Raw genomic sequence first — 14,697 nt, 5'->3', positions numbered from 1 at the left:
TTATATATACATACACACACTATTTCAATTAAATCTTTTTTAAAAATCTAGGACAAGCAAAAGCTTAAAACAGTTAAATTCTTTGGCACAATCCAGATATTTTCAACTAAAATAAGAAACCAAGACGGTGTAAATAAAGCCGTTACTACTTCAAGATCACACACAAGATTTTGAAGACAGGCGGGGATCTATTCGGCGTGAGCAGGCTCCAGAAAGCAAACCTTTAGGCTCTTTATGCTCCAGATAAGGCATATTTGTTCCGTGGGTGTTGGCCTGCACGGAAGTGGGGTCAGATGACGTGGACCCGGTTCCCAGAGTTGACAAACTACTAAACTAGGAAATTGAGTTTCAAGTTTTTAATTACGGTTTAACTATAACATCCCATATTTGCTTACAATTATGAAATTTCCTTGTAAAATTAAATTTACAATACTTTCAAAACCACAATAATGGCTAAATATGGTGACGTTGAAGAAAAAACAAGGATTCCAATTCTAAATTTCATAAAATTTTAAATTTGTATTTAAGTTGTTGTAAGCTTTATATACTTGATGTAAATCGCTAAGGCCTGTATTATACTGCATGAAATTCCGTCATGGAATGGAGGTTAAGCCCATCCCTCCGCCCATTCTACAGGTGAGGGAACTGTAATTTTCATGTCTGTTTTATAACTAGCGTATCCTCTGAGCTCGGCTAAAGGCCTGGTATAAAATAAACACTCCACAGACGTGTGTAACAGGAACGAAGCGGCGTAAATTCCCCGAGATCACCCGCCCTCCCCGCTGTCTTCGGACTGAATCCGACGGGAAGGTGCGGGACCGCCGGGTGGTGAATCTGCAGTGAGCCACTCCAGACTTCCGCGCGGCGGCTGTCCTCGGGCTGCCCCGGGGTCTTCCTTTCTGCGTATTCTGGGAGCCTCACCCTCCTCGAGGGTTTACCGCACCCTCTTACTCAGAGATGAACCGCTTTTGTGTCTTCCACTTGGCGATTCCAGGTCCCCCAGGCTCTTTAAGGGGCGCGGTCGTTCTAGCCTGGGGCCCGGAGTCTCCCCGCCTGGCTTTCGGCGGATGGTGGCCATACCTGGAAGGCAGGGAGGAGAAAGCAGGACTTGAGTCACCTGGGCTCGTCTGGAGCGGGCCACCCGGGACCAGGAACTCTGTAGGCGACTTAAGGGGGCGGGATGAGAGGTCACAAGAGGGGAGCAGGGAGCGTGTCCCAGGTTCCCACCGCTCTCCAGCTGCCTAGCAGCCCTTGGACCACCCTTTGACCTTAAAACGGCTGCGGAGCGCGCCTCCTCCGCCCGGAGCGAGACCCAGCAGGCCCGGCGCTGGGCGTGCCCTCGCCTGCCCTGCCGCGCGCGGGCCTCCACCGAGCCTCTGCGGCCCGCGCAGGAGTGCACCCCTCTCGTCTCGTCTTGCCTGGGAGCCGGCGCTGCGCCTGGGCGGGAGGTCCTGGGGGATCCTCGCCCGGCGTCCGCGCACTATCCTTGCCTGCAACTGCCAGCAGAGCGGCCGCAGCCACCGTGCGCCCTCAGCGCCCGCCCCCAACTCGACCTGGGTGGCCTCTAGGGGCGCAGCCCTACACATGCGGGTCTGCGAGGCTGCACACCACAGGATCCGTGAAAGGAGGTAGGTGCCAAGGGACTAGAGCTAGAGGGGACGGAAGATCGGCTGGGAGGAGAAGCTGTAGTGGGCACGGCCGATTCCTGAAACCGCTGCCCCCTTCCTTTCTGCAGCCGCTTGCACTTAAATAGCTGTTGAGTGAAAAATAAGGTCCTTGGCGTGCGACAACCTTCTCCAGCCCTGCGTATCCCGCGGCGCAAAATACACTGTCCAGCCGCGATTGCTGCCTTCAAGGGCGCAAGGGGCAGGTTTACACCCATCCACCATGCTCCCGGGGGACCCTGAACCCTGCAGATCTGGCAAAAGGCAGGCCTTAAGAAACGCGCTCTTCTCTGATCTCCAGGAGAAGCAAGGGAGGCTATTTCCCTTATCTACCAGTCAGCTATCATCTATCTAATCAGTCTATCACCTACCTATCTTCTATCATTGTTTCTGCCTAGTTTTCTGTCTGCCTTCCTTTTTCTTTCCGCGTCCTCTCCCCACCCCACCCCCCCGCACTCCCGTATCCCACCCCCACGCCCAGTGTCTGGCTGTCTGGCTGACTTTCCTTCTTGCATTTTCTATAAAGGGAAGGAAAAGGGGGGCTTCACCCAAGGAAGGCATGTCTGCTGGTGCCTTTGCTTCTCGTTCTGGTCTCTAAGGTGCCTTTTCGCGGTTGAAGTTTGCGGCTCTACTCAACAAGCAAGAGCTTGTTGCAGATGAGAAATTCAATCAAAAATGAAGGCGCAGAAAGATAGGGAAGGAATGTGGAGAAACCAGATTGTCTAATTTTAGCTTGGATTTCCTTCTAAGGGAGCCACCATCTGTTGCCTAACTGAGAAGTGTGTCGATTGCTCAGGTTAGAAAAAGAGAAGACCTTACGTCTGATGCTCCTGAAACAGGCAGTAAGGACTCACCTTAAAGGACACCTTATTTTCTTTATGTGCAAAACATTTTTAAAAACTAAGCCTCAAATCACAGCAGTTTACAAACTGTAAAGATCTTAAAGTCAAACAGCTCAGTGCCTTGTTAGGAGTTTAACTGTGAAGGTGGTATCTTCGTAGTTTCCTCACTGGGTAAGATTACATGAGTCGAAATGCTTAGTAAAGGCTACTGAGAGTTTAGCTTATGTGGTCTTAAGGGTTATACTTCATTTTGGTGTTGCAACAATATCAAGGATGTGTCCCAGTGTGGTGCTTAAGAATTTAAAGTCAGAAAGACCTGGATTCTGTCTGAGCTGTACCATCTAACTTGCTTTGTGATTTCCGGCAAGTTGCCCGTCCTCTCTAAGCCTGAGTTTCCTCCTTTTTAAATGGGATTGCTGAGAGGATGGAGACAACACAGGAACAGTGGTTAACACCCAATAAGAGTACATCACCTAATAAGTGCATAATAAACAATACTTGAGGCTGCCGATGACGATTTGAGTAGTTAAGCCCAATATACTCATTTCATGGGCACTGCCCGAGTGAGGGGTCTCTGTGTGCACGTATGTTCATGGGAAGAACAAGCGTTATATCACTGGTATCCTTCTGGTTATAAAACGTTACAAGCTACTTCTGAACCTTTGAATTGATTCAAACAAATAAAATCTGTCCTGTGCCTCTTCAGATTTGCATGTTTGTCTATTTTGTGTATTTCAAGATACTCTGAGGCTTACCGTTATGAACAGTTTCAAATGCACACAAAGCTGGTGTGATCCTGGTGGATTGATTATTGCTTATTATTAAAAATAGTGTTCCTCAGATGTCACTACAGTCCCTGGCTTAATCTTGATTTGGGTAGGTTGTGGGGAGGAACTGAGCCCTAGAGCTAAGGTTTCACTGAGCTGTTTCAACGCAAAAGTGTGAACCACAGACCAGCATCGCCTGGAGCTTGTGATGAATGCTCTGGGTCTCCACCTCATGAAAACCTGCTGAATAGAACCTGAATGTTAATAAGATCCACAGGGGATGTGGGGGCACTTTCCGTTTGATCAGCCCTTTCTTAGGTTTGAGGGCACTGATGTTTCTTTAAAATGCGCCTTACGAAAACATGGATTTCTTGTAAGCTGTCTTAGTGGAGATTTGTTATCAACTTAAATGACTGATTTTTATTTTAAGTCTTTAAATAGCCAGGAGAGAGACATTATCATTTGCTTTCTGTTTAAAAGTAACAGAGAGTTGATATTTTATTGGGTTGGCCAAAAAAAATCATATGGTTTTTTCCATAAAATAAAAGACACATGTCTCATCTTCACCAATAACTTTATTGATTTGGATATTTTGAGTGTATCTCCCGCATGGTATAACATTGATTGTTCTCAATGTCTGGATTTGATCGCTGTCAACTTCAGCTGGTCTACCTGACCGGAGCATCATCCAGCAAGAAATCTCCAGCACAGAACTTTGCAAACCACTTTTGACACTTTAGATCAGTCACAGCACCTTCTCCACACACTACACAAATCTTTGTTGGTGTTTCAGTTACATTTTTACCTTTATTAAAATAATAAATGTTGGCATAATATGCCAAAAATGTTGCAAATTTTCTTCCATCTCTAATATTAAAATGGTACACAAAAATTCACCAATTTTGATGTTTTTTAAATGACACTGATATGACAGTTGTCACAATAAAATCAAACAAAATTGTTTCAAATGAAGTTAAAGACAATGAAGCACTACTAGCACCATCGTACGGAAAAAAACCAAACGAACAACAACAAAAAAAAAAGAAACGAATGAACTTTTTGGCCAACCCTTCAGTTCTGCTAGGTTTGGGTTGCAGTGTTCCTACTACCCTCTAAGACATTTCCATTTTGATACTACTTAGCTGAAATAGACACTATTTTGCTATATTTTTAGTTTTTGAATTTTTATACCAGAATATGTCACTAACATTTATAGGAAGAATATATGAATACATATGTATTAGACTTAAAGAATTTAATGACATCCTTTTTTAGGATCAACTTTATTGAGATATAATTTTCATACATCAAAACGCATCCAATGTTACACTTAAAATCTATTTTATTGTATATGAATTATATACTTCAGTAAAGTTGATTTTTAAAAAAAGTATCATTAAGGATTGCTATGATTTGTTGCCTGTTGCTAGAATAGCTCAGAGAAGGTCGAGAAAAGTCAATAGAGAGGGAAGATTGAAGATCGACACATTGGGCAGGCATGGAAAATAAATAGCCCAGTGGTCCTGGGAGAAAGAAAGGATAAATTTAGAAGGCTTGAGACCATTTGTACAAGACTTTTTGTCTTTAAAATTAAGAAGCTGAATTTAATATGTAGGGATCTGAGAACCCTGCAGATTTTTTCAAGAGGAAACTAAAAAACGGGGGAAAAAAACACTTTGCTCTGAAGGGTCTCCTCATGTCTGATCTATGTCTGCCTTTTCCTGCAGCAGACACCAACACTGGCCACGATGCTGTCAGCCAATGACTTTGCATCTGGTTCTTGGGAGCTCGTGGTCCAAGTGGATCATCCAAGTAAAGAGAAGGACAAAGACGTGCCACTGAGAGTGTCCGGAGACCTGCATATTGGGGGAGTGATGCTCAAGTTAGTAGAAAAGATGAGTAAGTTTCCGTTCTGTTACGGTGTCTCTGTATTTGAAACCCTCTCTGTTGCATCACCACTGATCTAGGTTGTCCGACCACCTAAGTTTTTCTGACCACTTACCTTGTGATGGCCCAGAGAGCAGGCACCCTCCCTACCAAGAAGAAGAGAAACAGGGGCCTCTGCAAGACCCTTAGACTGATCCTCCCAAAACGACCCTTATAAAATCTTGAGTTGTCAGTGACCAGCTAAAGCTTTGTAGTAGTTATAATGCCGTATTTCCACAAGAAGGTGCTCATTCCACTGCTGACATCTAGGGTGACCTTAGACTATTTCTAAGGCGTTGAACTACTGTGTCAATTCTCTGCTAATGCTTGTTTGCTCAGTGAATAAATCAGCTTGGGGCCAATGTGCCCTCTAACACTTCTCCATTCACTGTGCTCCCTGTTTAAGCAAAGGAAGAGATCTCTTCAGGATCAGAGTTTCGCATTAGGAGTCAACACAATCAACCAAGAGTTTAGTAACATTCTATTTGCTTGTATTTATTTTTATCTTCTAAGGTCATAGATGTTGGCTTTCCATTGATACTAGACAAATGAAGCACCTTTTCCCTCTTTTTTTTAATTGTTGTTCAAGTATAAAATAAAGCTTTTCTGAAGCAAGTCTTCATTAAAGTATAATATACATATAGAAACTTATCTTAAGTGTAAAATTCAGTGATTTTTTCAAGGTCACATAACCATCACCCAGATCAGGAAACAGAACATTACGTCTTCCTCCACCAAAGCCCCACACTGGACCCCTCCCAGTCACTGCCCCACTGAGGTTACCCACTGTCCTGAATCCCAGTACCACAGGAATAATTGAACTTGTTTGGGACTGTATGTAAGTGGAATTATACAGAATATAATCTTATACATCTGCTTTCTTTCACTCAATATTGTGTCTGTGAGATTTATCCTTACTAAGATTTGTAAATCTGTGAGACTTATAGTACTTCCGTGTGAACTGTGATTGGGAGCTATGGATAGTCCCTCATTATCCAACAGTTCAAGGATACATTTCTATTAGAGAAATTGTCTTGATTAAACAAAGCCACAAGCTCCTGGCCTTCCCAGAAAGGACCATGGCACTAAGAGATTCAAGGAAGAGAACTTTAGCATTTCAATATGAACAAAATATGTATGTTTCTGTTCCTTCCACAGTATGTAAGTATCAGTGATGGTAAGGTTCGGTCTGAGCCCTACCTGTCCTGCCTTACAGACTTGAAGAGAAGCCTAAAATTGTTGAGCCCTGGGTTATTGTAGGAGCAGAGGGCGCTCTGAAGACGTCATTTGTTTCAGTTTTTGCACACAGTGAAATTCAGTGGAGTGCTGTCCCTCTCCTTGTACTTCCCTGTGTTTTCTGTTTTTGCAGAAATAGCTCAAGACTGGTCAGACTTTGCCCTTTGGTGGGAACAGAAGCGATGCTGGCTCCTGAAAACACACTGGACCCTGGACAAATATGGGGTACAGGCAGACGCAAAGCTCCTCTTCACCCCTCAGCATAAAATGCTTCGCCTCCGCCTGCCAAACATGAAGACCGTGAGGTTGCGAGTCAGCTTCTCGGACGTGGTTTTTAAAGCCGTCAGTGATGTCTGCAAAACCCTGAGTGAGTACCCTGGAGGGGCCCCCCCGTGCCCTTTGGACTTTTAGCAAAGGAGGGCAGGAAAATGCTGTGTGCTTTCTGCCTACCTCAAGCAGTTGGCTTTACAGAGGACTGCCTGGATTAGGAAGCACACTTTTCAAGCCCAGTTCTGAGGAATTGAGCCATTTAAGTGCAGTTAAACCAAATGGGACATTATTAAGATAACACAGATTTATTTCCACAAAGCTTAAAACTATTTCAGCCCTGACTGGTGTGGTTCAGAGGGCTGAGTGTACTCCCACAAAGCGAAAAGTCACCAGTTCAATTCCTGGTCAGGGCACGTGCCTGGGTTGCAGGTTCAGTCCCCGGTTGGGGCATGTAGGAGAGGCAATGGATCGATGTTTCTCTTCACATCAGTGTTTCTCTCCCTCTCTCCCTCCCTTCCCCCTCTCTAAAAATAAATAAGTGAAATCTTTTAAAAAATATTTTGAAAGACAGTTATAAACAGAAAAAACAAACCCATTATGATCTCCCCCAAATTCACTTCTCTAAGCCATAGTAAGTCATCATTATATTTGAGACAAACAGAAAAAGAGTTCTATTGAATCGTTATTGCCATGGAGCCAGTGTGTCTTTATGTCTTTGAGAGACTGGTGCAGCGGTGCCTTCATTGCTCCACTAACACTTGGCTCCAATAAATACATAGCCTTATCCACAAAAATTCTTTGTGGAGTTTACTTTAAGCAGAAAAGTACACTTAATGATGGATTGAAACTAATTCCTACGGGCTGGTGTCCATGAGTTTAACACCCATTAAGGACAGTATCATCACCCAAACCCTTTCTTTCTTTGGGGACTTCTATAGTGGGAGCAAACCCTGCATTGTGAAGGTACTTTTATTTTATATTTTTAGAAAGTGTGTAGGTATATCCTTTGGTTCCAAGGCTAAGATTCAGCATTTGAACACAGTATATACTATAGATAAGCGAGTGAGCTGTCTCCCCCATTAAACTATAAACTGCTTGTTCACTCCTTCAGCAAATATGTATTGATGAGGCAAGCACTGTGGTGAATGCTAGGCATTTGTTAGTAATAAAAAATAACCCAAAGTCTTATCCTTCCTTGAGCTTACATTCTAGCATACAGAGACAGAAAATAAATAATAAATATAAACAATAATATGTTAAAAGGAGTGCCAGTATTGGACATTGGAGGCTGGTACAGTATTAAATAGGGCAAAGACAGAAACCATTTCTTGAGCACGCCCAGCATGATGCCTGGCACATATTAGCTGCTTAATAACTGCTGAATGACAAATGAATGGAACCTTCCATTATGGAATATAAACTCTATAGTGTCCCTGATACATGGTGAGCAAATGGAGAACACCAGTCCCTTGTTTTCAAATAATAGTCTAATGAGAATTTGAAAAGCATTTCTTTTTTGAGGGGCTTAATAAATGATTAAATTACATCATGTACTGTATACACCACAGAGAACTGGGAGCACACATCATAGCTGGGAGCAAAAACTTGAGGCATAGAAATAAACAGAAACAGCCCTCGCTGGTGTGACTCAATGGATTGAGCACCGGCCTGCAAACCGAAGGGTCACCAGTTTGATTCCAATCAGGGCACATGCCTGGGTTGTGGGCCACGTCCCCAGTAGGGGGTGCATGAGAGGTAACCATACACTGATGATTCTCCCCCTTTTTTCTCCCTCTATCCACCTCTCTCTAAAAACAAATAAATAAAATCTTTTTTTAAAAAAAATAAATGAAAGCAGTCAGATGTTCTTGTCTTTTCCACATTTTATCTTCATAGGAGTTCTAAAAGGCTCAGCCTGGCATTTCTACTAATTGCTCTTTATATCTGATTACTTGGAGCTAGATCAAATTTAGCAGTATGATGGTTTTTTTCCTTCAGGAAAAACAAAACACAAATCTTAGGCTTGGAGGTAGGGTATTTTTTGTTGTTGTTTTGGTGTTTTGTTTTGTTTTGAATGCTTCCAAGAGGACATTTTGATTCATCTCTAGGTTTTGTGTATAAATTAGGCATTTGAAATGGTCATGGGTGCATGCTGCATCCTGACAATCAGACATCCTCGATTACTGGGGAGAGAATCCAGCTGAACTACCAGCCTCAGTCTCAGCACAAAGCAGTGTTTGAACTGAGAAGGGGTGGGCCTATGAGATCAGTGTGCTGCCCTCTGGGACAGCTGCCCAGAGACTCTCACGTCACATTCCTTGGCTTTTACCTGGGATCAGAGCAGCTCAGTGCAGTTAATGATTTGGCAATGATAGATACATTTGATTCATGGAGGGAAATGGAGATTCTCTTCCGAGAGTTCTCCAGAAGCAGACCCTGAGATAAGGAATCAAGTACAAATATCCATTTACTTGGGAGGCGATACCTGAAACACTGGCTAAGAATGGGGATGTGAGACTGGGCAGACGAGGCCACCAATAAGAGATTGCCACCCATCAGGTCACACTTCGGGCACCTGGGGACCACTGGGAGATAGTGCAGACATACCTCTGAGCCACCCCACCCAAAGGGCAAGGGAGCTGGGGTGTTAATATGATGTGGACCCTGTCTCATGGGGTCTGCCACATTGCAGATGAGACACGAGACAAATTCACACAGCCTACCAGGTCCGGTGGAGGAAAAGTGACAGCATGGATTTTCTCTCAAGAGGAGCAAAAGCCACGTCCTCTGCCATAACAGGCCTTTATTTCTTTTCTGGGCATATTACATGATGGTCCTCATTTACTGTGCACAGGTTCATTTTAGGTGGTTACCTTTTACAGAAAACAAAGGAGACAATGCCACTAATCACATCACAGAAGGATATTTGCAAATGCAAAGGGAAAAGTGGTTGAACCAGTTACACTCATCCTCAGAAGGTTTGGCATGGATTTTAGGAAGTTACTTGGAGGCAGTAAATGTTTGTTGCCTCAATTCAGGGTGAGGGAGTTTTAGCAAAAGCAAGCCTCAAAGCAACCTAGGTACATTGCAGGCCTGATTCCCCATGGGAGAACCTATCCGTGGGCATGGGTCCTGTGCATCTCCAAGTGGGAGCTGGGCCCACGCCATGCAGAATTGTCTCCTACATTAATACACCACTCACCAGTCACTGAGGGCCGCTCTTGGGCAGTATTAATGCTCTGAACTTGTGTGGCCTGTTGCTTAGGTATCTGGTCAGTATAGACCCTGGCATTCAGAGCAAGCCCTCAGGCCAAGAGATAAATGTCCTAGCTGCCATTGGTTGTCAAGTCAGTGCACTGAAATGGCAAGGGCCAAGAAGGGAGGGGCAGGGTGGCAGTGATGGCTGCCACAGGGAGGAAAGTAGCTACTGGGCATCATTTAAGAAAAACACTCTAAGGATCCCTGGTCCATAAAGAAAATAGGTGAGGTCCTTGACTGTTCTTTAAAAAAGTTAAATTAAAAAAAAAAAAGAGGGGGTGGGGAGAGATAGGGAAGGCAGGAGGGAGAAAGAAAGGGAGGAAAGAAGGACGGGAGAAAAGGAAGGAGGGAGGGGAAATTAGTAGCAAGTAGGTGACAAAAGAAGAGTCAAGTTCTGGTAGTGGTTTGAGGCTGGGTGATGAGCCCAGGGAGGGGCCATTGTACTGTTCCCTTTGCTTTAGATATGTTTGAAACATTTCCACAATAAATTAAAAAACACTAGAATTTTAACAGACTGAATCTCTTCCATTATTTGACCCCCACACCCCTCCACTGGGGGTGTCTCTGTTCCCCTCCTATTTCTTCAAAAAGGAGTGCAATTTAGTTCCATTTACTTCTCAGGAATTTTATGAGAAATGGTTTCAAATACCCAACGTGACTCTGAGTCTTAGAAGGAATTTTCTTCTTGCTTTTTAATGTTCTTCTTTCTTTGTTATATTTATTTATTAGATATTAGAAGATCGGAAGAACTTTCCTTGTTAAAGCCTTCTGGTGACTATTTTAAAAAGAAGAAAAAAAAAGACAAGAATAATAAGGAGCCCATAGTTGAAGACATTTTAAACCTGGAGAGTTCTCCAACAATCTCAGGGCCACCAGGTGAGATTTATGACAGGTTCCCTGTTGTTTTAATTCATTCTTAAAGCCAAGAGTTTCTTAAATTTTTAAATCCAAGGAACTCTCCTCTGCTCTGTCTTTCCTCTCCTTCCCTCCCCTCTCTAACACAAAGAAGGAGGACTAAAACTGCACAACTCCTATCTATGATGAGGAAAGGATACCCAAATAATTTCAGAACAGAAATTTTTTCGACAAGATATGTTTTATAGCTTATTATTTTAATTGCATGCATTATGTTCCTGATGAGTTAAAAACCTGAGTAGAACTTGCCATGAATTTGAAGGGAAAAATAGATTACTTGGATCACTCAAATATACTTCTGTTCTCCTGGTTCTATCCTCATGTGGCTCTTATGAATTCAGTTTAAAGTTTGCACTGGGCGTGTAACAGGAGAACAGGTAAAAACTCTAGAAAGGCATAATCCTTTTCTTTTTATATAAAAATATAAAAAGCTAGTTTGCTTGCAACATTTGATATACTTTCAATATACTTGCACAGTATATTCCAGTGCAAAGGTAAAAGGAATTATTTATATCTTTCTAATGCAAATTAAAGCTAGATAATATATAAACCACAGGTGGCAAACACAAGGCCCACGGGCCAAATCCGGCCCTCCACCTTGTTTTATCAGACTCAGCACCTTGTTCCTGCCTAGGGGCAGCACTGAGCTCCTTGCCTCTAGTTAAGGAGTAGTTACATTTATATAGTCCTAAAGTTATATTCAGCCCTTTGAAGGCACTGTGAGACTGATGTGGCCCCCAGTGAAAATAAGTTTGACACCCCTGATATAAACCATCAATGAGATGGTTTCTTAAAATTGACAAATACTCTTTCTTTAAAGAATTTGCCCAAAATATAGTCTGTCCATACATTCTGTGAGATTTCCAGTTCTCTAACAGTGTAAAAACTCATTGCTAACAGAAAAGAATTTTGAACTGCTGGGAAGGAGACAGTCCACAGCATTTGTCTGGATTGATTCTGGAAGCTTTTACAGCCTACCAGGTTCCAGATCTTCAGCAGCTAAACGTTCAGGGAAGAGTTTAACCTGCGCATAACTTTCCTACCCATCAGTCATGACTCGTCTGATTATTTCAAACGGTACAAACATCTAAATTCAAAATTTATTTGAGTGTCCGCAATGTTAGGACTTATTTTCCAAAGAAAGCAGCACCTGCCCCCTGAACATCATACCCTCACGTGCTCCCCTTTGCTTTCCAGTAAGTCCTGGCTTGTACAGCAAAATGATGACTCCCACCTACAACCCCGTCAACGGATCGCCGGTGTCATCCACCCTGACTTGGTTCAGTGACAGCTCTTTGACGGAACAAAACTGCGGCATCCTTGCATTCAGCCAACCACCCCAGTCACCAGAGGTGCTGGCTGATATGTACCAATCTCTGTCTCTGGTCGATAAAGCCAAGCTTAATGCAGGGTAAGGATGTGGCTTGTTTTGCTTCTCTGTGAACTGATACTGAAGTAATAAAAGAGATGCTGCAGAAAAGGGGGAGGGGCTAATTTTTAAGTCAGGATGCCTGGGGATTGTACACTGTTAGCAAAAGTCAGTACTGATTTTAGCAACAAAGAGGAAAAATGCAGCCTTTGGGCATTTCAAAACATATAAAAGCATGACAACATTTTTGTGCTTGGGTATCCCAATGGTTCACTATATATGAATACTAATTCTTGCCCCTGCAGGTGTGCAGAGTGTATTTGATGGGATGTGAGCAGTTTGTAAGTGGGCTGGTCCCCGTGGGTCTGGGGGAGACCCACATGGCCCACCTGCCCACACTGTCTTGTAGAGCACCACTTCTCTCTGTAGGCCTTCAAACAGGCAAGCCCTTCAGCTTTGCGATGGCCTCAGAACATACACTCAAACTATTTATCAAACCACCAGTTCTTTTCAGTCCCCGCTGTTCACCAGATAAATTCAGTTTGTGATATCTGGCCCCAGTGGCTCTCTCTGTCCTGCTGTTCTCATGCACCCTGTCCCCCAGTGGGGCACACGGACTCTTTTGGTCGCTGCCTGGCTTCCACATTTTCCTCTGCCCAGGACTCTTCTCCTTTCCTCCTGCTCTACTGGTCAGTCCCTGCTTGTCCTTTAATACCCAGTCATGTACTCCCTCCTTTGTAGGAGTCACCATTCAAGATCGGTCACTCTCTGTAGTTCTGTTCCCACAGTTGGCTGGCTCCAGTGTTGCCTTGTTCCTTTATTATAAGGGTTGGTCTCCACTACTGGACTGTGAAATCCTTTAGGGTGGAGGTTGCACCTTGGGGCTAATATACTAGAAGTTCAAGCCTCTTTCATTCAGCAGTCCTAGATGACACTGGTTTTGTCAACTTTTAGTCTCCATCCTTCCGCTTCTCACCACTATCCAATGTTTTATTTTTCAATTCTAGGACTGTACGTTCCTATATAAGAGCCACTGGCCGTGTGTCGATATTTATCTCCAAATCTGAATTTAATTTAATTAATTAAAATTAAACATTTGGCTAATGGCTACTCTATTGGATAAGGCCATATAGACTATCATGGTAATTACAGAAAATTCTAGACAATAAGATAGAGCCAGCTTTGGGTTGGACCCCCTGGTGTGGAGGAGAGGCTGTGGGAGTAATCAGCAAGTACAGATTCTCATTCTGGCTCCACCACGAGGCACATGACCTTGAACATGTCACTTAATGTCACTGAGACTCTGTTTTATCACCTATAATGCAGAGAAAATAAAAACCACTCTGGCTCCTTCACTGGGTTAGTTTAAAGTGTCAATGAGGAAAAAAAAAATATATATATATATACACACATATATACACACACACACACGGCACTGGGAAAGCCATAATATAAAATATAGGTATAAGCTATTCTCAAGCCCTCTACTGGTTTTTGGTCATATTACTTACTCAGACTTTGTTCAAGGAGGTATGTATGCCTGTATGTATGTCAATAGTATAAACATATACAACATTCATGTGGTGTGATACATTTTATTATATAACATACTGTGTAACATATATAACATGTAGACATATTGTGCAGTACTGTAATACATGTGTATGAAACTGATCGACTGTTGTAACTCATCCTGTTGTTTTTTAGCTGGCTAGACTCCTCGCGTTCCCTCATGGAACAAGGCATCCAGGAGGATGAGCAGCTGCTGTTACGATTTAAATACTACACTTTCTTTGACTTAAATCCCAAAGTAAGATACTCTTTCTCTATTCTCCCTTTTTTAAAATGTGAATCCATGGAAGTGTGCAGTTGAGTCATTTAGTCATCAAAGTTAGGGTTAATATGGGTGGGTGGGCTGGAATGGGAGTTAAGGACAGAAAAATGTACTTGAACAATGATTAAAATAAAATTTAAAAAAAAGTTAGGGTTAATTTGTGGAATCTTCTGTTTAGCTCTTCAGAGTTAGATGGGTAAATGGATTCTGGTCTCTGATTTTCATCTTTTGGGTTCCAGCAAGCATGATCAGCTGCCCCTAAGTGAGTGGGAGTTTCTAGGGTCTTTGTGTCCAGCAAGGTGCATGGGCACCATTCACAGGAATGAAGGAACGAGAAGGGAGCGGCTCATGGAGCGAGAGTCCTTAGTGCTTAGGAAGGGAGGCATGGTCAGGACCCAGGTTAAGAGCAGGGTCCTTATGAATAAACCAGGACCCCATGATGGCGCACAGCAGACTCCCCGTGGCAACACTGAAAAGTCTCTGGAAATGGGAAAGAGGGATCATCTATGTAAACAAAGACCCAGACAGTTGCTAGGTCCCATTGGAAGTTCATGTCCCCCACTTGAAGTTTACTGGGACAACTGGGTGGTGAAATAAGTCCTGTGAACTCCAGGCT

At 43.2% G+C, this 14,697-nt stretch overlaps 1 protein-coding gene and 1 long non-coding RNA gene across 2 annotated transcripts in view; one reads left to right on the top strand and one right to left on the bottom strand.

The window, feature by feature from the left end:
• Positions 1-341: 341 nt before the first annotated feature.
• Positions 342-1,410, bottom strand: LOC123814914. Its single transcript, XR_006785006.1, has 2 exons — positions 1,269-1,410; positions 342-1,080 (listed from the first exon to the last, which is right to left on the bottom strand). It is a non-coding gene; the product is annotated as an uncharacterized LOC123814914 (long non-coding RNA).
• Positions 1,090-14,697, top strand: part of FERMT1 (FERM domain containing kindlin 1) — a 39,630-nt gene continuing 26,022 nt past the window's right edge. Inside the window, exons 1-6 of the mRNA XM_045833058.1 lie at positions 1,090-1,628; positions 5,001-5,172; positions 6,569-6,802; positions 10,693-10,839; positions 12,076-12,289; positions 13,955-14,057. Of these exons, the coding sequence (XP_045689014.1) occupies positions 5,022-5,172; positions 6,569-6,802; positions 10,693-10,839; positions 12,076-12,289; positions 13,955-14,057 (849 nt within the window). The 5' untranslated portion in view covers positions 1,090-1,628; positions 5,001-5,021. The remainder of the gene's footprint in view (positions 1,629-5,000; positions 5,173-6,568; positions 6,803-10,692; positions 10,840-12,075; positions 12,290-13,954; positions 14,058-14,697) is intronic.

The sequence above is a fragment of the Phyllostomus hastatus genome, unplaced genomic scaffold (assembly GCF_019186645.2).
Source record: "Phyllostomus hastatus isolate PE091 unplaced genomic scaffold, TTU_PhHast_1.1 phas_contig_17, whole genome shotgun sequence".
NCBI lineage: Eukaryota > Metazoa > Chordata > Mammalia > Chiroptera > Phyllostomidae > Phyllostomus > Phyllostomus hastatus.
The sequence above is the reverse complement of the archived record's forward strand: the minus strand, read 5'-3'. Positions and strand labels throughout refer to the sequence as shown.